Raw genomic sequence first — 24,618 nt, 5'->3', positions numbered from 1 at the left:
TGCAGTTACATCTCTTTAATAATTTGATTCTTTCTGTTACATTTTTATACAAAAGGGTTACAAAATGGTTTACACTGGTTACATAAGCACCATACACACGTCATAAAACAATTACAGTTGTGCTAAAGCTGTTCGTGTTCAGCTAATGTTGGCCATAGACAGACTGAGACAGGAAGTGCTCAGGAGCATCAGATGAAGGTCCTGTCAGAGAAATACTGATGATGATGACGGGGGAGGTTTGGAGGGGTCAGAAATCTGACATGCTTGATAATGCAGGTGCTTTTAACAGAAGCTGAATGGACAATAAAAGCCTTGTAAAGTGAATTGTACAGGGCCGACACACACACACACACACACACACACACACACACTGCTCTGTGAAAGCTGTCTGCTTCAATAACAGGAAGCATAAGTCAAATGTAAATCACTGCTTGACATTTAGCTGACATTGCATCAGTACTGTATTAACTACTACAGGTGTTTGTGATGTTTAACAGAACTATTTCCTCCTTAGCAATAAACAATATCAACTTTCAAAAATCATATGGTCTCTGGTCAATATTTAATTATTTTCTCAATATTTACACCTAGGAATGAAGCAATTCAGGGGATAAGTCCTCTGAAGGCGTTGTAATTGTCCCTGTTGTTTGAGGCCCGGGAGCTGGCGTTTCCTGGGAGAAGTGTTTCCACATCGACAGTGGCGTTCAGCTCCAGGACACTCGCAGAATCAGAAACATGATCTGTGCGAATCAAGAACAGTGTGAGCAATCTGAAAAATACCTAGAGGAGTTCTGGACCCCTTCACTCACAGATCCTCCACAACAAATACTGGCAAATAATGAGGCGCTCTCGAAGAACTAGATTATATTAGTATTCACCATTAACAAAAAAAAAGAAAAAAAGATCTGAAATCTTGTACAAAATATCAAAACATTACACAGCTTAGTAAGGCAGAGTGTCAACTGAAAAGTCCTTTCTTCTTCTTGGTCTTCTTGTCGGCAGCAGCAGTCACTGGGGCGCAGGGCCGCTCAGCCCAGTCAGGCAGTTTCCTCTTCGCAGGCTGACTCGCCGTCTGTGGGAACATCAGCCAATGGTTAATCCTGCTCAAAGACCAGCCGGAGCATCTACAGCTCACGCTCGTGCTCAAACCTCTGTTAACGTCAACCCTAAACCTTTCAATCCGATTCATTAACATGTACTCTGAACAAAAACTCAGCACATGTGCAGTGCCCGTCGTCATGTGTAGATGTCATGATGAGCTGTCACGTCACCGGAGCTCATGTAAGTTGTGCCGGGTTTCCCCTGATTACATGTCTAAAAAGATCTGTCACAAGAGCTTTTTTTTGTGCAAATATTTAGTAAAGTCTCCTCCACTGACCAGTTCTTAAAGGGTTAGTTCACCCAAAAATGAAAATTCTGTAATTTACTCAACTTTACCCTCAAGCTGTTCCAAGCCTGTGTGAGTATCAGTCTTTATCCGAACACAAAATAAGATATTTTGAAGGATGTTGGTAATCAAACAGTTGATGGACCTCACTGACTTTCATAGTATTTTTTTTTCCATAGTATGGAAGTTAATGGGGTCCATCAACTGTTTGATTACCAACATCCTTCAAAATATCTTATTTTGTGTTCGGAAGAAAGACTCATACTCACACAGGCTTGGAACAGCTTGAGGGTAAAGTTGAGTAAATTACAGAATTTTCATTTTTGGGTGAACTCCCTTTAAATAAAGTACATTTGTAAGACACAAAATGTATGTAACCATATGCATCTTGGATTATTTCGGGTCTAACCTCCCCTTTTGCTCCAATCAAACTTTCATTCGGATCGACAGCTTCAGAATGAAGGCGTTTCAGTCCGACGGAGCCATCAATCGGATTATAGGTGCATGTAACCGTAGCTGGTGTAACTGGCCCTACTCTCAGGGGAAAGAGATCTGCACAGCTCTTAGTAGCTGGCCTCTGTTACACATGTTTATGAGTTCTCAACTTTTAAAGCCAAATAATTACAAAGATTAGAGGAAGAAGCTTGCTGCCATCAGTTCTCTATATGGTGATTTTGGAGTGAAAAGACAAGATCATTACACCAAAAAGCATCACTGTTAAGACTGAATCTGACACTAGTACAATGGCCCAAGCTCAATCTTATGCTGTGTGTGTAAGGAACAGGATTAGTCAACATCAAATGACTCGAGAGCGTGTGTATGAATGGAGGAAATCGTAACGGTGGCTATATGGACAGACGTCCCTCCTCACACACAGTCTGTTGGTTTCCTCAAGAACACGTGTACTGAAGCTGGCTAACAGACATATTTCGGTCTTTCTCCATTCCTGCGCAGACAGTCCACCATTTTCTGTTCACACACAAATTGATGCTTGAAAAATCAATGTTTGGTTTTCAAAGGTACAGTGTGTAACTTTTGGCAGGGGTGGCAGAGGTTAATTGACACGAGAAAGGTTGACATGGAGCCGCTAAATCTCCATCCTCCGGAGAATCCCCCGTTTAAACAAACGCCGAACAGAGAGGAGAGTCTGCTGGAGAAAAGAGAATGAGCTCGTAATAAAACAAGAATCAACATCAGCTTGGCTTTAGGAGATGGAGAGACCTGAGGGATTTGAAATCTTGTAAAAGTGAGGCGGAGATGATGGTGTTTTTAAGAAGCTCTCTAACAGAGTTCACTGTAAATCTATTGTGAAGATCATATTCATCCACAGTCCCACAGAGCTGAAGCACAACTAAAACAACGCTCTTCCGCAAAATGCGTGTGGTTTTGTCTTTCCGAGTGTGTCCCTTTAAGCCACAGCACTGAGCAGACGTGGGTTTGAAGGCTTGCATGACGCAGACAGCTGCATCAACAGAGGAAAACCCCGCGCTGCCCACCATCGGATTAACATCCCTCACAATTCCTCATAAGCCATTTATGTGTCCCTCCAAACTTCATTTCCTTCCAGCCAGCTCTTCTTATCTCCCTGCCTCGCAATCTGTTCAGTCTTCATGTTAAATCATTTGTGCGAGGGAACATCAGGGAGGGTGTGTTTAGAGACGCCCTAATGATCTCATATCGATCTACAGGCTCGTGTCACTGCAGGACAAAAGAGCAATGATGGACGTGCTCTTCAGACCAGCTTCTGTCACAGATCATGTGGTAACAGGACAGAGCGATGCACGCTAGACCGTAATGGCGGGAATTTACTGGAAAAGACCTGAAGCACGCACACAAAAATTAACATTATGCAATATATTAGTCTTAATAAGAAGTAGTATTATTACATTGTGTTATTAATGTCTTCATAATAAACTTCACTTCGCCTTTTTCCTTTATTGTTTTTAGAAACACGGGCCAAAAGTATCAAATCTTCTTGATCCTGTCACACCTCCTGGACTCCTGAAGATCAGACGTGAAGCGGAGTGACACAGGTCACAACCTTATGACCTTAATGGCTTTGAGCTTACAATGGGAGGTGTCGGGTAATGGTGCGAGTCAAAGGTCAAGCAGGGGTTAAAGACAGTTGGCTCAAGCTAAAGCGGCGACAGTGCTCAGCTCTTCAGGGGCCGGTGTCTGATGCTCAGTGACTCTAGCAGACAGGATTACACCTAAACCAAGGGTTGGGGTTCAGATTACAACCTAAAAAACGTGTGTGTTAACATCCTGTGATGAGGTGATGAAGGCGCTGCATTCATCAGAAACAGCATCCATGTCACAATCATAGTCACAGTGCTCAGAACTGAACAATACTGAAGTTCAAGTGTTTTACAGTCTTTACTAGTCACTTTTTGACAAGAATTTGCAATTTATTTAGCATTCAAAATGTATATATATATTCATAGTTTTATTGTTTAAAAAAAACACGATTAAATAATGCTGTACGCAATACTGTTTTAAACAAAATACAATTTTCACTCAGTAGCAATGTAGCGAATTCAGATTTTTAAAAAATGTTTATGCTTAATGATCAATGAAAACAAATGTCTTTTTATCTTTATAATTTTTATGATCGGGACCTTGTCTGGGTTATTTTGTAATAACTGGCTGACTGTACATTATCCCTACTTCGTAGTATCCTAGACTCATTTGAGTTCACATGATAAAATATTTTACTTTTTTTAATACAGAGAAACTAGAAATGTATCTTTGTGCAGTTTCTATTATTAACAATACATTGTGAAATTAATATTAATATTGTGATTACAATTTAAAATAAAAACTGTTTTCTATGTGAATTTATTGTAAAAAAAATAAAATAATAATAATATTATATATATATATATATATATATATATATATATATATATATATATATATATATATGTGTGTCTTTGCTGTGACTTGATTAATTTAATGTGCTTTTTTTTTTTTTTTACATATCTTTTGTAACTATTATTTTCTTAACTGACACCAATTTAAAGCATCCTTGATGAATAAAAGTATGAATTTTTAAAAATGTACCAAACTTCAAACTCCTGAACAGTAGTGTATTATTTGTGGTGTAATGATTATGTATCAGTTCTTGAAAATGCACCTTCACAGGGGAATCGCTGAAGAGATCTTGCGTGTCCTTATCCAGTTTATCCTGGTTCCAGGAGGCCAGGACCATTCCACTGCTCTGAGGACCCGGGTCACGTGACGTCAGACGGACACCAGCGCTCGAGCAGGGGTCATCCTGGACACACTAATGAAAGATCAGCTTTTCAGATGAAGTCTGTCCACATATGCACTGATTTCAGAAATCATGCATCACATCAATAGAGATTTACCTCAGCTGCAATCAGACACTAATGAGTCAGTGAGTGAAGAGTATGGGACTGGACATCAATACGCACACTAATAATCATTTTAATCTGATATAATGTTCCCTCTAAACTATCATGCAGGACCACATTGATCCTGGGACAGAAGGAAGACTAGAGATGCGAACTAATGAAAGATCAGCTTTCTTAAGTGAAGTCTATCCACATATGCACTGATTTCAGAAATCATAAGCAGAAACACTGTGATGTCAGTCACCTGCGGCATGGGGATACTGATGAAGAGCTCATCTTCACTCGTGTCCATGACATCAGACTCGAGCTGTGACTCTTCAAGCACACGTTTAACAGCAGGCCTGTCTGCTGCCGCTGATTTATCCTGCAGCAGAAACACATGTCATCTCTGTATTCTGGCATCTGAGGAACACATGACCATCACGAAAGCAAGTAATAGCGGGAAACATCTACTAAACCGTTTCTATAAGACATCACCAATATTATCATCAAATCTAGCAGAGGCTTCTGGGAAAGGTGTATTTACTACAAGTATAAGGTGTAAAACTAACTTTAGCTGGACAATAACTTTATTCTAGAGCTGCTGTAAGCCAAAACAATCTCTGTTCCTGTAATCTCCTATTATCACTGTAAAGCTGCTTTGAACATGTATATTGTTAAAAGCGCTATGAAGGAGACTTGACTACAGCTGCAGAAGCCAGTGACGCCACATCTGGACAGGAGGCATGCTGGGATGACAGCTAAGAAAAATAAAGTAGGTCTGCCGTAATCAGTCTGAGAGACACAGCAGATGTTGAGACTTAACGTGAGAATACTGAGACTCCAAGAGCTCAACACAGATGAGAGTACGCCACGCATCACACATGGAGGAACAGCATGAAGGTTTTCGGATGAAACGTGCAAGAAAAAGTGCATTCTACACGCACACAAAAAATTATGTAAAAATACGTACAAGTACAAATCTTCTGTTGTACAAAGTACAAATATTCCATTTAGTGTCTCAATCAACATGAGCTGCACATCAGCATTATACAGTGGCGTAAGACAGATTACATCACGCCACACTGCAGGATTCTCCGACTACAGTGTGTTCCTGAATCACAGCACTGGCAGGAGTGGACGGATCTATCAACATGCATTTTCCTGGGACATGATTTTTCTGAGATAATAAAACTCATTTTCCTGTTATTAAGAGCAGAGATATAATAAAAAAAAAAATAAAAAAAAAAGAGTCATAGAAAACTTCAGTATTTGCATATATCAAACCATGAATAATCCTGCTCACCACAGAGGAAGTGGAAAGAATTGATAAACCCTTAAGTAAGGGTTAATGCCCGACGAGGTGTCCATTATCAGGTATTAATGGACGACGGCGAGGCGTGAACCGTCCGACGCGCAGCGGAGGTTATACCATGGTCACTTACGAAAGAAAGAAATATTTAATCAATTAATAATACTTTAATGTGTTTTAGAGTAAAAATCGTGAGGGTTTTTATTTATTAAGTCGAGCGCACTATTTAATATCTCCCGTATACAGGCGTTGCCAAGCAACGTGGCCACAGCGACCCGACCGCAGCAGTTGATCAGTGAGTTTGAGCCAGCGCAATCATTTAGAACTGTCATCAGGCAAATTGACGGGACGCCTTTCCTAGGTGTCCATTATCACTTTTTAATGGACACCCTGCAGCCAATCAGAATCGAGTATTCACCCAGACCATGGTATAAACATAAATAATAGACAGCAGCTGTAAAAAAAATATTGATACTGAAATCAGTAATTTTAGCAGTGATCAGTTTATCAGTTCCTCTAACGCAGAAGAGACAGAACTGTGCTGCCCTCTGCTGGTGACCTCCACTTCTGACATATACACACATGATGGATAAAAAAATTAAAAAATATAATATTCAACTAATACAAAATGATTTGGATGAAAAGCGAGTGGTGAGACGCACCCGCGGCTCGATCCAGCTGATGTCCTGATGAGCGTCTCTCTGGAGTCGGTAAACCGCCAGCCTGAGCAGAAAGTTACTGATATCTTCAGGAACACGAGAGCGGATCGCTTTAAAATCACTCAGATCTGTTGAGGAATAAAACAGAAGTAAGATAAAAGATGAATTATTCATTACTGTGATCTTTTAGATGAGCGATAGTGTGCTGATGTGTCTGACCTGAGCTGGCAGGAGCGGAGGCGATGTGTTTCCTGATGGTGTTGTAGAGGTCCTCCGAGAGTCCAGCTCTGCCCGTGTCCACAGCACAGCCCGACTCCTGTGCCTGAAGCAGATGAGACTCCACCACAGCCACGGGCAGAGAGCGCGCGTCTGCCACCTGCCTCTACACAACACACACAACACACACCTCACACTAAGGCTGGTCCGAATACCATTTTTTGAGCTTCGAAGCTTCGGTCGTAATGAACATCGGATATTCAAAGCTTCGGTCGTAATGAACATCAGATATTCGAAGCTTCGGTCGTAATGAACATCAGATATTCGAAGCTTCGGTCGTAATGAACATCGGATATTCAAAGCTTCGGTCGTAATGAACATCGGATATTCAAAGCTTCGGTAGTAATGAACATCGGATATTCAAAGCTTCGGAGAGAGGGGGCTGAACATATTCTTCTCTCTAATGAAGGCAGGAATCTCTCTGTGTCTGTCTGTCCGTTTGCATTTTGATTATTTCGAGAACCGTTCATCCAATCGACTTGCAGTGCAGTGTTGCATTAGGTGCAATATAGATGGACACGCGAGACGCGTCACGTTCAGAATTAATAAACTTTTAATAAACTACACAGAACAGCGCGAGTGGGAAGCGGCGCACCTCATGCGGACAGGGCTTATGTGCCCCGAGAACGGACACTGCACTAGTGATATTAAACACACACACACACACACACACACACACACACAAACACACACAGGTCTGTTAACTTGAGCAATACTTTAAAGGTAGTCTAATATTTTTCTGACTAACAAATTACTGACACAGTAAAGGGTAGATTTAAATAAAGAAAAACGAAATTTAAATAAAGAAAAAACAAAATTTAAATAAAGATAAACAAAATTAACTTAAATTAAAAACGAGATTAATTTAGAATGATCATAACGGGTAAAAAGGCTAATACATTTTGTTTCTATTATTCTGTTTTCCACAAGCTCAGGCATGCACTTCTGTCCACACACACTCCGCTGTTCTGCACTTCTGTCCACACACACTCCGCTGTTCTCATGCACTTCTGTCCACACACACTCCGCTGTTCTCATGCACTTCTGTCCACACACACTCCGCTGTTCTCATGCACTTCTGTCCACACACACTCCGCTGTTCTCATGCACTTCTGTCCACACACACTCCGCTGTTCTGCACTTCTGTCCACACACACTCCGCTGTTCTCATGCACTTCTGTCCACACACACTCCGCTGTTCTGCACTTCTGTCCACACACACTCCGCTGTTCTGCACTTCTGTCCACACACACTCCGCTGTTCTCATGCACTTCTGTCCACACACACTCCGCTGTTCTGCACTTCTGTCCACACACACTCCGCTGTTCTCATGCACTTCTGTCCACACACACTCCGCTGTTCTGCACTTCTGTCCACACACACTCCGCTGTTCTCATGCACTTCTGTCCACACACACTCCGCTGTTCTGCACTTCTGTCCACACACACTCCGCTGTTCTGCACTTCTGTCCACACACACTCCGCTGTTCTCATGCACTTCTGTCCACACACACTCCGCTGTTCTGCACTTCTGTCCACACACACTCCGCTGTTCTCATGCACTTCTGTCCACACACACTCCGCTGTTCTGCACTTCTGTCCACACACACTCCGCTGTTCTCATGCACTTCTGTCCACACACACTCCGCTGTTCTGCACTTCTGTCCACACACACTCCGCTGTTCTGCGCTCTAGCCAGAGAACACTCCCGTTGCTGGAACACTTTAGTAGGCCAAGAAGAAGCAAATATATTTATTGAGTATAAGAGGTTGGGTTCCTTCAACTGTCCATCCTATTAAAAATGGCTATAGGCTATATAAGATAATTGTAAAAAAAGAGTATTGTATTTCGGCAGATTTTATAGTGTTAAACATATTCAAGCGCGAATGAGAACCGTTTCGAGAAAAAAAAAAAAAAGAATATTCGAATGTCAAATTTTTTAATCGAATACCAACCCACCGAACGAATATTCGGGTCCAGCTCTACCTCACACCACAGCCACGGGCGTGTCTGCCACATGCCTCTACACAACACACACACACACACACACACACACACACACACACACACCACAACGGCTGCTTTACCAGGGCTGCGTTCAGCCCTGACAAAAAGTTGCTAAACGTTTTTTAAACGGAAACGGTGGTGCGTTGAACACCCTGTTCTGATGATGCAAGAGTGGCAACTACGGCAGCTGAGAAGGACATTCTCTGTGCTCTTCTTGAAGAATTTTCAGATCCTGGTGAAATCGGTATAAATACGTGTAAATACAAAATACGCTCGATGTTACTGTCACTGCCCTCGCAGTCCAGAATACAAGAGAACATCCCAATCGAGTGAAGGGGTTTGTGGAAACTGTGGTTCCTTATTACTGTGATCCAACATTTGCCTCGCATCTCAGGTGAAGGACAATCCACTTCTCACCTCCGAGACTGTGTTATGATCTATATGACCTTATTATTTTTATTGTGTGTATTAGGCTTATCATTATTGCTGATCACTGTTGATATGGTATATTTGTTACTATAAAACTCTTACGACAAACATGTCTTCTAATATCTTCAATTGTTGCGTATACCGAGCGGCAGCGGACACGTCTGTAAAGGACTTTACTTGGACCCATAGAGTCTCTTTAATACCGTGTGGTTTACACACATGTTGCTGAGGCTGACATTTTTGACACACCCACCAAACAAGAGAGAACGTGTCTCAAACCCCGTTACACACCGTTTCTAGGAAACATGTCGTTCAACCCGGAAACCGTAGGAAACGTTGAGCTTGAACGTCCCGTGGCTAAACACACCACCTCAATCACACCACGCTCAGTTCATCCGCCCAAAACTCACTTGATGCAATTCATCTAACAGACAGTGACTTGAGTACATCTTTAGTGCACTGAACCTAAAATTAATGAATTCATGTAAACGTTAAAGGCACAATATGTAACTTTTTTGCTTTAAAAATAGCAAAAATCACTATATCTATGTTATATATATTTTTTAGTTGTGTACTTACATTATCCCGACTGTCTCCAACAACTTTCAAACCAGGAGAAATTTTAATTTAATTCGAAGACACGGCACGTTTCTTTATTTACGTTTTGTCGCCGTCAATGGCGTCATATCCGCGTTGTCCCTGGTTTCCGCTCGTGCTGCCATGGCAACCAAAGCTATGAACCAGAGCCGTCTGATAGTAACCAAAGCGACAGACGCGGACAACTTTGTAGTTCGCAATATCTATCTGCACGCTGTTGTTGTTTCGTTCAAACATTATGGACCATGGCAAGCAGACTTTGGATAAAAAAGGAGAACTAAAACGAGAATCAATATCAGCGCGGTGTTTTCAAGATGCCGAGAGCTCCCATAGACAGTATATAAACGAGAGCTCCACGTCCGAGACTTCGACCGCTTCTACATGTACTTTATTAAACAGGTGAGCACATTTACATAAAACTAAATGTTTTATAGTTCAACAATGATACAATGTCAGAATATGATCTGTATGTTATTCTAATGTTGATCTAGTTTACTGCTAGTCTCATACAGACAAACTAACACATACATTTCAACACATTCAAATGCAGTTTAGTGTGCTAGTGTGTTAATGTTAGACCAAGTGAAACAGCGCTGCATTACCTCACAAGTTTAATTTGTCTAATAAACTGACCTGTGAGTAGTAATTCTGCGTGTAGTTTGGTAGAATGAAATGTCCATATTCCTTTTATATCCGCGGGACTCGCGTCGCGTGTGGAGCTGATAGCTGTCTCTTAGCAATCCCGAACTGCTTCATATCACAGTCATGATAAAAACATCGATGTATTCAGTCATCCATAAACATTATTAGATCGGTCGGCTTGACGTTGACGACAAGATCCATAATTCTTAGCAAATGTTGCGTCATCAAACTACGCCTTTGTTATTGTAAATAGGTTAGCGACCCCTAGTGGCGAAAAATGCCATACTGTGCCTTTAAAGAATTAGTTAATGTTTCCCAGTCCTATTTGAGCAACTGCTGCTGCTTCACAATGAAGCTGTTTATCTTCTGTTTTGCATCTTTGTATGTTTTTTTCTGTCTCATGCCAAACACATCCATACATGTTCATATTTTTCAACTCCAACTAATTTTTGTGCATTGTTGGAAGTATTTTTTTTATTATTATTGTTCCTTTTCACCTTCTCTGACATCCTCATCTGCCTTGACCCGGCTACACTGCTATATTTTTCCACTTTGGATGGACATTGGGCATAATAATTCTGTCAAAAACACATGAGCGAGACTGCACTTAAGGCGAGTAATACGAGGGGAATGTCGTACCATGCTCTTGTGCTCCACCTGGAACAGTCTGTAAGTGACGGAGACACTCTCCGGCAGAAACTGGCCCACAGACGCTATGCCTGCTGTTGGGACGGGTGGAGGCGAGCTGGAGGAAACATCCGCCTGATTCACAGAACAACTCATTATCATAATCATACAGTGTAACACTTCATCCTAAAGATGATCAATTAGTAACATCCATCATAAAATGTATGGACATGGTCCTGGATGCTGACAGGTCAATCCAAAAAAAGTTGGTGGCCTTAACTATTATGTACTAACATAAAATACCCACAAGACTATGCACTCGCACGTTTACTGCTAATAAGTTTGAGGTACGGTTGGCTTTAGGAGTAAAGTAGGGTAAAGTAAAGTAAAGTAGGTTTATAGGGTGTTTAAGAGTATAACTACAACTGCTATTTAAATGCAATTACTTTAAATATAATTAAAATGCACCGACATGTACGTCATTAGTAAGTGTATTAAATCTGATGGTTAAGTATATAGTAGTTAAGAACACCTAATATAAAGTGTGACCTACAGTCATTATTTTTGCACATCAAACTATCAATATTTTTGCACACCGTTCAAAAGTTTGAGATCACATTTTTAAAGAAATTAGTCATTTTATTCAGCAATGATACATTTTTATTGGATCAAATAAGAAAAAAAGCATCAAATAATGCAAGCGATCATAAGAATCCTCTTTCAAAACAAAACGTACTGATCCCAAGCTTTTGGAGAGTAGTGCACAATGTGCAGTGTTTATGAGTACCTGTAAGCTGTGTGTCTGACAGAAGCGGGCGATGACCTCTATCAGAGGCGTGAGCATGGACGCTTTGGCTTCTGAAACACCGTCCACCTGCTTCAAGCTGGATGTGGAGCACGGCCTGCCAAACGAAGACCACATGAAGCATCAAAATATGACATATGACAGTCGTGTCTGTCTAAGTTTTACATCACCACCTTATAACACTGGTTTATTTCTTCTTTTAAATCGTCAGGACAAATTTGGCTTTTTTAACAAAGTGCGGTCACATAAGGTCCATTGTTTACAGTCAATAGCGTAGCGATGTTTGAAGAACAGCTCATACAGAAGACTCTTCCAATACAAGCAGCTTTCTCTTGGTCAGCACGGCGAATTCAAGTGACAAAAATAGAAAAATCTGCATCATGGGGAACTTTTTCGCCCTCACGCAAAACTCCCAGTGGCACAGATTCCAGACTCCTATTAGAATAACTAGATTTTGTCTGCGAGATTGCACAGAGCAACAGTAAATGTGACATCCTACATTATCCAAAGGCCAACAAACCCTTTCCTTCAAGCAAACGTTACCTTAATTTTGCCATGTCCAACAGGATTTTATTGGTAGCCAGTAGAGCTGGTGGGATGTCTCTGAGACTAGCTAACTTCTGACGCTCAGACACCAGCTTACCATACAGTTCAGACTGCAAAAACAGAAGAAACAAGACTTTGATCCTGGATGTTGTTTCCAGAGACGTACGCTGCTGTGTGGACTTTCAGAAATCACTCAGTTACTTGTAAGAAATCAGAAGGATTGATAAATGTCAGCACTGGGCTGATCCTCACAGTGGCAGAGCTGATCTACGTTCAGTACCTGTAGCTGGATCTCTCTAGCAGAGACCGCTGGAGGCTGGGCTCGGACTTCAGTGCGGATCTGGGTTGGTCTGGCAGCGGATCTGTAAACACATGCCAAGACAGTTTGTGACGTGACACAGTAAGTGGTGTAAACCTCTGAACAACATACACAAACCATAATCAAAGAAAAATGCCAATTTGAAGTCAAAATTTCAATAAATATTTATGTATAATTCATACCTTGAGGGAAAGACTGCTTTCTCCACCAACGGAGGCGTATCAACTCCAGAACTTACCTTTGACCTCTGAAAAGAAACAAGAGAGGGCTGCAGAAAACAATAAAATCAAGCATTTAAAAGTAAAACGGTTCATTCAAAAGGAAGATTTCTGCATTGACACTGACCCGAGTGTAATCTGGCTGCGGGTCAGAAGCAGTAAACACAACATGTGCTGGATCTGCTTCTCTCCTGCAAAGACACACCAGGAATATAATGAAAAATGCACACAGAGATCATTGAGAAAAATGTCCAGTGCCTGCTATTCTGCAACAAAAGAACACCTTTCACAATGTTACATAAAAAATAAAAGCTAACAAATTGTAAATCACTGAAGACAAAAAACACAAGAAAATGTTCATTAGAGGTAAGCCATGTATTAGATTGAAGTCACTGGAATCTGTGAGCAAAATAAACTGGCCACAACCCTCTAACTCAGGTTTGCCACGTGGACCCGGTGTGTCCTCACCTACACAGTGCACATGTGTGTGCGGGTCTTACCGCGGTACGGTGATGGCTCTGATGAACAGATCCCTGTTGGGCTGCAGCAGGAGTCGCCTGTGCCGCTCATCTTCAGCTTTACTCAGCCACGATCTGCCCTGAGCCAAACATTCACAAACAATCTCCATGAACACATCATGGTGTGTGCATTGAAAACATTGTTGAAGATTTAACATTTAACAAGTCTGTAATAATTCTAACATACACTATAAGTGTACTTGGCATCTAAAAATCCCCCTATTAATATTTTAACATAAATACCACCATCATGAGAGGCAGTTTTAGAGATTTGAATGCATCCAGACAATAAATCCAGTGCAGAGTTCATGCTGCCGCCAATAAAGTGCTGAAAGGACTGTCCAATGAGCGTTTCTTCTCTCGGCTGAAAGTGCAGTCCCACCTTTCTCCCCCTCAGGCGACGCACCCCGAAACATGCTTTACTAAAAGCTTGATGAGTAATCTTGGGTGTGAGTACCTTGGGTGTGAGTTTGCAGAGAGTGCTGAATTTGTTGTGGCCTGTGGCTTCCATCAGATATTTCTCAGCCACCAGTTCTCTGCCGAGAGCTTTCCACCAGGTGTCTGAGACGTCCCTGCCGATGCCAAACAGAGAGTGCTTCCGGAAGCGATCGGGAACCCGCTGAGAGCTCTGAAGCAGAGATCACACATATTCATTTCTGTTCTGAATTTAAAAACTCATGTGTGAAAGATAAAGGCCTCATTGATGCAGTATAAACATATTTTTTATTTTTGCGTCCCCTCATCTTGAGACAAGACTTTTTGGGTTAGTAATTGATTTTAATTAAGTGACATAAAACAAACTCGGCCACATTCTGAGGCAGAGGGTTTGGTTTTGCATGTTATTGTATGTTAAGGGGTGTTGTGTGTGACGTACTGAGCCCCGCAGGAAGAGGATGGGCGCTGTGATGCCAAACCTCTCATCCATAGTGCTGACGGCCTTCATCAGCTGATAGGCACACGAGCCGAAGTCCTGCAGGACCGGCTCTGGATCGCCTCTGTTCACACTGACAGCACAACACCATAACGCATGTCATCCTCCATGAACTCAGCAGTCTGAAGACACACAGAGAGCAGATCCACTCACCCTGTCCTGCAGTTATCACAACACGCACTGCTACCCAGAATTCCCGACGTCACTTTCCTCAGGCGCTTGTCCTCGAAATGACACAAAATCAACCTACGATACAATTCACACAATGCTCAGAAAATCATCGCCTTTACATTACAAAATCTCAATAGGATTGTAAGTGTTAATAAATATGTAAAACTGAAATAATAATAATGTTATGTAGGAATATTTCCCACTAAATTTGCTGTAATGCAATGAGTTTTTTTGTTGTTGTAACTAGGGGTGTAACAAATAATTGTGTCACAATATATCGCAATACAAAAATGCAACAATATGTATCGTGGATAGTGACAATATGTATTTTGTATAGTTATTAGTGTCAGTACTACATTAAACTACTATGTTGAATATAATGTATAATAATGCACTGGGGGAATATTTGTGGCTCCTGATAATGCCAAATGTCTGATGTTACCAGTAAAAAGTGGAATACATTATTATAAATATATCTAGTCAGTGACAGAGAACAAACATATTCATCTAAAATAATCCTGTATTTTCAGCTCCAGAATCATGAATATTGTTATTCTGGCGTCTCTATTGTCCTGAGCTTTGGGTTTCCAGCAACAAGTCCAAGACTATTCATTTACACACTCAATGTAACACCAAATTTAGCATTTTAATCAAGAGTACATTTTTTGTGAACCTTCTATCATATGTCTTGGAGTATCGCAATAATATCACATCGAGTTCAATATCGTGATCTGTATCGAATCGTGACATGAGGGTCTCGTTACACCCCTTAGTAACAACACATTTTCTTTGATTGAGATGAAATATTCTTTCATGAGATTCACCCAAAATTAAATTCACTTACTTTCGTCTGCATTTGGTTGAATTTAGATACTTTTCCATTTTTGCCATCATGTCTATTTTGTAGCCTCTGAAGCGCTCACTTTTGGATTGATTGAGTATGAATCTTCCGGGAAACAAAAGCAGATATATTTTAAGTAAGCGCATCAGAAAACGTCTTGTAAGTCCAGCTAGTTCAGGAAGGGTGAGTGTTCACCTGTTCAGGGCCATATCTCCAGGCATCCACAAGACGTGACAGGCGCTGGGCAGCCCGTCTCTGCCGGCCCTCCCAATCTCCTGATAGTACGACTCCATCTCTTTGGGAGCCCCGTAGTGGATGACCTTCCTGATGTCAGATTTATTGATGCCCATCCCGAACGCCACGGTGGCCACCACACACTGCGGACAAAACCATGAGGAAACAACACTGTGACGGAGCGCCCTACCAACCGAACACCGAAACCAGCTCATCTCCCCCAGCTCACGTGATGATGTCATCAGCAAATGACCACCAGAGGCCGTGCAAAAGCTGCACATGCTGGCACCTGATGACGACGAGATGCTGCGGATCAGGCAGTGTGGCGTGAAGAGTTTACATAAATGCATTCATCCATCAATAAAATATTCAATGCAATATATTTTTGGACAATATGCTGAGACACAGATGTCTTGACTCCTGGTGATCATTTGCTCTTCAGTTTGATATGCCATTATCAAAATTATTAATTATCTGAAAATGTTTAATTTAAAATCACCCGTCCATAAATGATTTCGGTAACACTTTATAATAAGGTTTTTTAGTTAACTACCTTAGTTTACATGAACTAAGAATGAACGATACTTCTTCATTTATTTTGTTAATGTTGATTTCAACATTTACTAATACTTTATTAAAATCTTGTTAACATCAGATAATGAACCTGAACTAACATGAACTAACAATGATCAGATGTATTTTTATTACTTAATGTTAACTAAGATTAATAAATACTGTAACGGATGTGTTGCTCATTGTTAGTTCATGTTAGTTTTATAGAACATGACATGTTCTATCATACATTAACTAATGAACCTTATTGTAAAGTGTTACCAAGATTTCATATATATTTATTTCTCTATATACATATATAATAAAGAATTGTGGATCAGACACACTAAAATAAATCAAACTGACAGTGTGAGACACACCAGTATGCAAAGTTACCCAATCATAACAGAGGTCATGTACAGAAACTTGCTAACACTTTACAATAAGGTTTCATTTGTTAACATGAACTAACAATGAAACATTTCAAAAGCATTTATTAATCTCACTTAAATGTTAATCTCAACATTTACTAATACATTAAAATTAAAATCAAACGTTGTATCTGTTAACATCAGTTAACGAACCTGAACTAACGTCAACTAACAATGATCAGTTGTATTTTTAATTAATTAATGATAACAAAGATCAATAAGTACTGTAACGAATGTATTGCTCATTGTTAGTTAATATTAGTTAATGCATTTACTAACTGTAACAAATGGAACCTTATTGTAAAGTGTTACCAAAAACATGAACATGAAAAAAACCTTCCCACAGCCAAAACTGTGCCAGATGTTCAAGAGCAAGAAGTTCTGTGGATGAGAGTCCGAAACAAACGCCTGTCCTGCTCCACTTCACGGACGAATCTAGATTATATGACACTATATGACACTATATTCAACAACAACCGCTCGTTCCACGCGTCACACGCCCTGACATCACTGCACATGAGCAGTACTTTCCAGTTTCGGTGTTCAACCCGATCAAGTGTTTACATGTTCTATCAACCGGATTAGAAAAGGTTTAAAGAATTTCAATCGGATTTGGCCAATTCATTCCGATTGAAGTGTTTACATGTGACTTTTTTTATTCCCACTGTCCGATTGCAATCGTACACACAGCTACTGACAGCAAGAGAGAGGAAAATTAGCTTTTAAAAACTACATTTCTGTTTCTGGCCCAAGGCGAACACTATGAGTGGACGCTGAATGGCGTTCACCTGGATCTCATCCCTCATGAACTGGTGCTGTGTTTCTCTCCTCTGCTTGATGCTCAGCCCTGCGTGATAAACTCCACATGGGATGTCCAGCTTACACAGCGTCGCTGTCACACGCTCAGCCTCTTTCTTTGATGGACAGTACACAATGGCTGAGCCTTCAAACTCAAAACCACCCCTAAAGGAGAGAGAGAGAGAGACTAACATTCAAAAATAAATCTGTACTGTGTGTAAAGGGACTCTTATCGGATGCAGAAGATTAGAGTTAAAGTGGAGATGGTAAGACAAAGACCAGTTCTTTAGTAGATTTTGCATTCAATTGTTGTGCTAAACTGCTGGTATTACATTTTCCTGAGTGGACACCGGAGTGAAATAACTAAATTAAATTTAAAGTTTAAGTTTAAAGTTGTTAATGATTACTTGGACTTTTTTTTTTATATATATCCAAGTATATATTACTCAGTATATATTACTAACAAATAGAAAATTTTAAACTAATAAAATATTTTGCGGCTTGAAATAACCAAAAAAAAAAGAAAAAATAAATCGCATATTCAAACATTTCAGGTCTAGAAATCACACTTTTATAATTGCTGCATATATCCAGGTTGAGAGAATCCTGGTACGCAAATAGAATTGGCAGCTGTTGAAGGAACGAATTAAAATAAGTTTCAGCTTACATCTTCATCTCGTAACTTATTTTAAAGCTTGTCTTGTCTTATTTTTAGGGGGATGGGGAAGCCTGGTGAGGCCCCCGGGGTCCCGGGCCCCTGGTTGAGAACAGTACATTAGGCAATCCTGAGCCAAAATACTTGTATAAATTAAAACAAAATAAAATAAATGTTTCTTTAAGTTATTTGAGGAATCAGCATGGCCTACCCTCTCTTTTTAACCAGAAATCGTTTGAGGTCCTGGATAACGTCACCGGACTTGCGATTGACATCCAGGTAGAGGTTCGGCCGGTCGAACGAGGTGCAGGTGATCATGGGATTGATCAGATGAAGGCTCTTAACGATGTCCTCACGGATAGACGGACTCGCGGTGGCCGTGAGCGCACAAATAGGAACCTGATTAAAGAATAGCGTGTTAGGAATAACATGAATGGATGATCAAAATCAATCACTGAGTGAGACTGGTCAATAGCTTTATAATGACAAATCAAAAGCAAATATGACTTACACCAGGGAGATTTTTCTTGAGTTTCCCCAGGTCACGATACGCACTTCTGAAATCATGACCCCACTGAGAGATGCAATGAGCCTCGTCTATCGCAACCAGTGATAAACCTACACACACACACACACACACACAGAGTAGAGAAGTTCCTCAGTTACGCTGGAGCACTGGATAATTTCAAACATCCTTTGGTCATTTCTTGGTGTTGGACTCACCGGGACTCGTGTCGAGCTGCACTAGCAGAGGAATATTCCCAGAGCAGAACTCGGGTGTCATGTACACCACTCGGAAATCACCCCTGAAGACCAGACAACGGGAAACATCAATCACTGAATCAGCTTTAGTTTCAGCATGACATGCCAATTACTTTTTAATCAACCTCAAGATTTAATGTTACAGACAATATGAATATAAGGGACAATATACAGTTGGTTTTCTGTATTGGTCATAAAATGTCATGAAATTGGTCATTGGCTCTCGAGGTCATTCCACAGCATCTCTGTTAGGTGTCCTTGTGCTGTGTGGGACATTGCTTGTAAATCTCTCATTATGCTATATCATCACTTGTTTTCTTTTATTTAGGACAGGTTTTGTGTTACTTTTTGGAACTGATGGACCGCAGGCCTCGCTGATCTGAGCTCATGCACCTCAGTTTTTGAGTGAAAAAAAGTGCACAAAAAGTGCGTAAGCTCAGGTCAATGATTTGTATGAAATATTTTGTAGATCAGTCATTTTTGACCAGGAACACCACAAGTGTAACAAGGTTAAAAAAACTACACAAAAAAATGTGTCATACACTATGTGAGCAAAGTCGGAATCTTTGAAACACAAATGAAGATTTCTGCCACTCTATTGAAAGTCCATTCCCCAAAACTCGGACACGATAAAAAATTCATAAAGAGATCCATATGATCCATATAAAAGTATGAATATGCATATCGAGAAGTTTAATCCAGGCCTTCTGAAGGGAGATTTATATGAAGATGTAACGCTGATCAACAGACACACATAGAGCTCATCAAATAAGGTAAACAGAAGCTCAACTGTTCTTTGTTTGGCCTGCGAGAACAAACTTCATTGGTTCGAGCTTTGATGAGCTGTATTTATGCGTGCTGATCAGTGTTTATAGGGGACTATAAACTTTGTAGGGCTGAGCAAATATGGGCAGAACTCTTTACTGCCCTAGTACTTCATAAAGCCTTTTAAAGGTATACATGTGAATTAAACATGGCACAATGGCCTTCATCATCACAGTATGCTAATGCCTATCTAGTGCAGGGATTCATCAATATGCTGATTGAGGACTGTTGGGACACTCCAGGCACAGGATGGTTCTGTCGGGAGAGACGGAATTGTTTTGCGCCTCAATGACACGTCTGTACCATTTGCTTCACAGGACATATGTGTTCAACTACATACTGTTTATTTACTAGTGTGTTCTAATATGCAACTATGCCATGTTTGGTCTCATCTGACAGCCTATAAACTGAAATGAATGGTGGTGAACTTAATAGAGATATTAAAGTATCCTAATGTACAATAGGTACTATTGGTTAAACATGCATTGAGGAGAAGATGTTAATGTTCTTCTCCCCCTCTGGATCACCAACCATTTGCCTCATCTTTTGGTTTCCTGTCGGTTGGGTTTGGTGTTGGTATTCCACTCATGTTTAACAATGCTTTGCTCAGGGTATAAGAAGGAAAGGTAACGGTTGATCTAGGAGAAAGGCTTTAACCCCGCCACTCCCGCACACCGGTGCGTAACCTCATACTACAAGAAAGGCTTTTACGGCCTCTTCTGCATGACAGTGCATTATTTGTTACAACTAAGTTTTCTATACAGTATGTTGTTCCATTCTACTGTCTGTATATTTAAACATGTAACTTAATAAATAACTTTGCCTGCTTTAAAGGCTTTGAGAATCTTTCCTTTTATCACCGATTATGTTGAAAGCTAAAGTGATTATAACTATCGTTATCTAAACGTTCAGGTTAAATCCTGCGTTTTCCTATCAGTTCTAAGAAAGACCTTTACCTTTAAAGAATAAGAGGTTAAAGAATAACAACAACTTTAATGGAGTCAGATTAATTATATTGGAGTCAGATAAATATTTCAATTATACACGTCATCCTTCATCTGCCTTTTGTTCCGATTATTGGTTCAAAATAGCAGCGTAAGCTTCCAGCCTTACAACTTAAATATAGATTTCACTTAAAGTCCCCCTGTGGTGAAAATCCAGCTTTTAATGTTGTTTATATATCTGTGTTGTGGTGTTTTTAATGTGCTTTAAGACAAACCATGTTTTCTCCCTATTATTCTTTTCCCTATTTAAGAATGAAGAATTTTTTTTCCAAGGAAAAAAATGTTTCAATATGTCATTTTGGTGATCAAAGGTGAGTTTTAGGGGATAAAATAATTGACTACGGGGTACTTTAAGTCCTGTATAGTACCTGCTTAATAATAAATTTTTCCCCATTATTAATCTGTTTTTTTACATGTAGTGTAGCATGTAACATTGCAGGACATGTCAATGCACACGAGTATTTGATGCCAAACAGCCTCTCACCTCTTCACTTCCTCAATTAGGTTTTTGGTCTGAGCAGATCCAAGAAAACAAGCAGGGATGTTTGACATCCTGCAACACAAACACAAAGACGAATGAAAGATGAATGAATGAGACTGATTTATCACAACACACACAATGCACTTCCCAGAGCTGCCCATGGGATTTCTTTTTCTGAAACAGTGATTAACGTTGTATCATCTACAGGCTGACCATTCCACTACATGTCCAAACCTGAGCTTTCAACTACAGCCCTGAATGCACATTCAAAAGGTCATAACGCGATGGAAGAGTCATATGGCGATCTGTCGTCAAGCCTGATGTGATAACTGTGACGTACTGCAGCTGAAGCACCTGGTCCTCCATCAGGGCGATGAGAGGGCAAATGACCACGCTGATCTTCTCACAGTACACCGGAGGAAACTGGAAACACAAACTCTTCCCATAACCTGCCAACACAGCGTTTCATGCGAGCACACATTTGAACACAAACCAAGTCAAGTATAGCACTTTTCACAATACACATTGTTTTTAAAGCAGCCTTACAGAAAATCATGATCTAAATGTTTATAATATTTTAACCTCTTCATGTCTAGCAGATTATCTGGGCGATAACATTCCGTTTCACACACAAATGCTTAATAGCTGAAGACTACTCCTCCTAAATACTTCTCCTGATAGACGCTAATCTCACAACAGAGCCAAGAAATGCAGATCCTGCAGAATGATAGTATTTTTTTACTATGTTGTGTTTATGTATGGCTGCTACCTTGGCCAGGTCTCTCTTGTAAAAGAGATTTTTGATCTCAATGAGACTTCCTGGTAAAATAAACGTAAAAAAAAAAAGAAAAAAAAAAAGATATCTAACCCTGAACTACAACTAAAACTGACACGTGTGTGTTGTAAAGATGTACACTGACTAAACACCATTAAACCATTCACAAAAATAAACAATTACTCAGAAAACAAACTATAAAGACTACACAATCATTTAGTAAATATCTCATAACTTCAAGGATCAAGAAAAAGTTATACCAGTTGCCATGACAACAAGATTATCCCTCCTCTCTGTGAGAACGGACTGAATCACTTTCCACTGAACCCTGAAAAACACGAGCATCATGTGACAGATCACATACTAAACAAACAGTGTGCTGCTAATGCCATTAATAACTGCTGAAGAATTTCATAACATTCATAATCAATTATAAAAAAGACACACCAAGAATGCTTGGGTTTCAAAACTTACGGTTTAAAGCTGTGATGTCCAAAGTACGTTTTCAGACATGTGATTTGTTCAGGAACTGGTGGTGAGATACTTGAATCTGAACAGAAACAAACAAGTTAGTTGAGGTTCAAAACTGCTGCTAACAAACATTAAATAAAAGAACATACTGATAAATCAAAAATATTTGCAAAATCAATTTAACTCAATAGAACCTAAAAGTATATATACAGTGAGGAAAATAAGTATTTGAACACCCTGCTATTTTGCAAGTTCTCCCACTTGGAAATCATGGAGGGGTCTGAAATTGTCATCGTAGGTGCATGTCCACTGTGAGAGACAGAATCTAAAAAAAAATCCAGAAATCACAATATATGATTTTTTTAACTATTTATTTGTATGATACAGCTGCAAATAAGTATTTGAACACCTGTCTATCAGCTAGAATTCTGACGCTCAAAGACCTGTTAGTCTGCCTTTAAAATGTCCACCTCCACTCCATTTATTATCCTAAATTAGATGCACCTGTTTGAGGTCGTTAGCTGCATAAAGACACCTGTCCACCCCATACAATCAGTAAGAATCCAACTACTAACATGGCCAAGACCAAAGAGCTGTCCAAAGACACTAGAGACAAAATTGTACACCTCCACAAGGCTGGAAAGGGCTACGGGGAAATTGCCAAGCAGCTTGGTGAAAAAAGGTCCACTGTTGGAGCAATCATTAGAAAATGGAAGAAGCTAAACATGACTGTCAATCTCCCTCGGACTGGGGCTCCATGCAAGATCTCACCTCGTGGGGTCTCAATGATCCTAAGAAAGGTGAGAAATCAGCCCAGAACTACACGGGAGGAGCTGGTCAATGACCTGAAAAGAGCTGGGACCACCGTTTCCAAGGTTACTGTTGGTAATACACTAAGACGTCATGGTTTGAAATCATGCATGGCACGGAAGGTTCCCCTGCTTAAACCAGCACATGTCAAGGCCCGTCTTAAGTTTGCCAGTGACCATTTGGATGATCCAGGGGAGTCATGGGAGAAAGTCATGTGGTCAGATGAGACCAAAATAGAACTTTTTGGTCATAATTCCACTAAACGTGTTTGGAGGAAGAAGAATGATGAGTACCATCCCAAGAACACCATCCCTACTGTGAAGCATGGGGGTGGTAGCATCATGCTTTGGGGGTGTTTTTCTGCACATGGGACAGGGCGACTGCACTGTATTAAGGAGAGGATGACCGGGGCCATGTATTGCGAGATTTTGGGGAACAACCTCCTTCCCTCAGTTAGAGCATTGAAGATGGGTCGAGGCTGGGTCTTCCAACATGACAATGACCCGAAGCACACAGCCAGGATAACCAAGGAGTGGCTCTGTAAGAAGCATATCAAGGTTCTGGTGTGGCCTAGCCAGTCTCCAGACCTAAACCCAATAGAGAATCTTTGGAGGGAGCTCAAACTCCGTGTTTCTCAGCGACAGCCCAGAAACCTGACTGATCTAGAGAAGATCTGTGTGGAGGAGTGGGCCAAAATCCCTCCTGCAGTGTGTGCAAACCTGGTGAAAAACTACAGGAACCGTTTGACCTCTGTAATTGCAAACAAAGGCTACTGTACCAAATATTAACATTGATTTTCTCAGGTGTTCAAATACTTATTTGCAGCTGTATCATAACTAAATAAATAGTTAAAAAATCATACATTGTGATTTCTGGATTTTTTTTTTAGATTATGTCTCTCACAGTGGACATGCACCTACGATGACAATTTCAGACCCCTCCATGATTTCTAAGTGGGAGAACTTGCAAAATAGCAGGGTGTTCAAATACTTATTTTCCTCACTGTATAAAGGGAACCTGACCATGTGTTATTTAGAATATCATGCATCATTTACATTTAAATAGATAAAAGCTTTGTTTCTTGTATTGATTGTAGATTTTTCTCACAATATTAAGACTGAAACCCCATAAACTGAGCAATATATTCACAGAGCATGAATAACATTCACTCTGAACAAGC

At 40.3% G+C, this 24,618-nt stretch overlaps 1 protein-coding gene across 8 annotated transcripts in view; it reads right to left on the bottom strand.

Moving 5' to 3' along the window:
• The window catches only part of wrn (WRN RecQ like helicase), a 37,253-nt gene continuing 12,635 nt past the window's right edge, over window positions 1–24,618 (bottom strand). For 2 of the 8 annotated variants that reach the window (XM_084104390.1, XM_084104391.1), the window contains exons 12-36: window positions 22,632–22,707; window positions 22,418–22,485; window positions 21,723–21,831; window positions 21,386–21,454; window positions 19,034–19,116; window positions 18,822–18,928; window positions 18,522–18,709; window positions 17,646–17,820; window positions 15,836–16,017; window positions 15,644–15,745; window positions 14,782–14,874; window positions 14,572–14,701; window positions 14,155–14,325; window positions 13,680–13,777; window positions 13,307–13,370; window positions 13,144–13,229; window positions 12,923–13,004; window positions 12,640–12,752; window positions 12,079–12,193; window positions 11,304–11,426; window positions 6,934–7,096; window positions 6,718–6,842; window positions 5,009–5,128; window positions 4,524–4,673; window positions 1–1,072 (exon numbers count right to left, since the gene is read on the bottom strand). In XM_084104390.1, coding sequence (XP_083960516.1) covers window positions 959–1,072; window positions 4,524–4,673; window positions 5,009–5,128; window positions 6,718–6,842; window positions 6,934–7,096; window positions 11,304–11,426; window positions 12,079–12,193; window positions 12,640–12,752; window positions 12,923–13,004; window positions 13,144–13,229; window positions 13,307–13,370; window positions 13,680–13,777; window positions 14,155–14,325; window positions 14,572–14,701; window positions 14,782–14,874; window positions 15,644–15,745; window positions 15,836–16,017; window positions 17,646–17,820; window positions 18,522–18,709; window positions 18,822–18,928; window positions 19,034–19,116; window positions 21,386–21,454; window positions 21,723–21,831; window positions 22,418–22,485; window positions 22,632–22,707 — 2,906 coding nt within the window. In that variant the 3' untranslated portion in view covers window positions 1–958. Of the gene's footprint in view, window positions 1,073–4,523; window positions 4,674–5,008; window positions 5,167–6,717; window positions 6,843–6,933; window positions 7,097–7,472; window positions 7,629–11,303; window positions 11,427–12,078; window positions 12,194–12,639; window positions 12,753–12,922; window positions 13,005–13,143; window positions 13,230–13,306; window positions 13,371–13,679; window positions 13,778–14,154; window positions 14,326–14,571; window positions 14,702–14,781; window positions 14,875–15,643; window positions 15,746–15,835; window positions 16,018–17,645; window positions 17,821–18,521; window positions 18,710–18,821; window positions 18,929–19,033; window positions 19,117–21,385; window positions 21,455–21,722; window positions 21,832–22,417; window positions 22,486–22,631; window positions 22,708–24,618 lie in introns of those variants that run through there. The other 6 variants (XM_084104394.1, XM_084104393.1, XM_084104392.1 and 3 more) reach the window with 6 other exon arrangements.

Source organism: Abramis brama, assembly GCF_963993115.1.
Source record: "Abramis brama genome assembly, chromosome: 25".
In the NCBI taxonomy this organism is placed as follows: domain Eukaryota; kingdom Metazoa; phylum Chordata; class Actinopteri; order Cypriniformes; family Leuciscidae; genus Abramis; species Abramis brama.
This window is presented reverse-complemented; position numbering and strand designations above follow the sequence as displayed.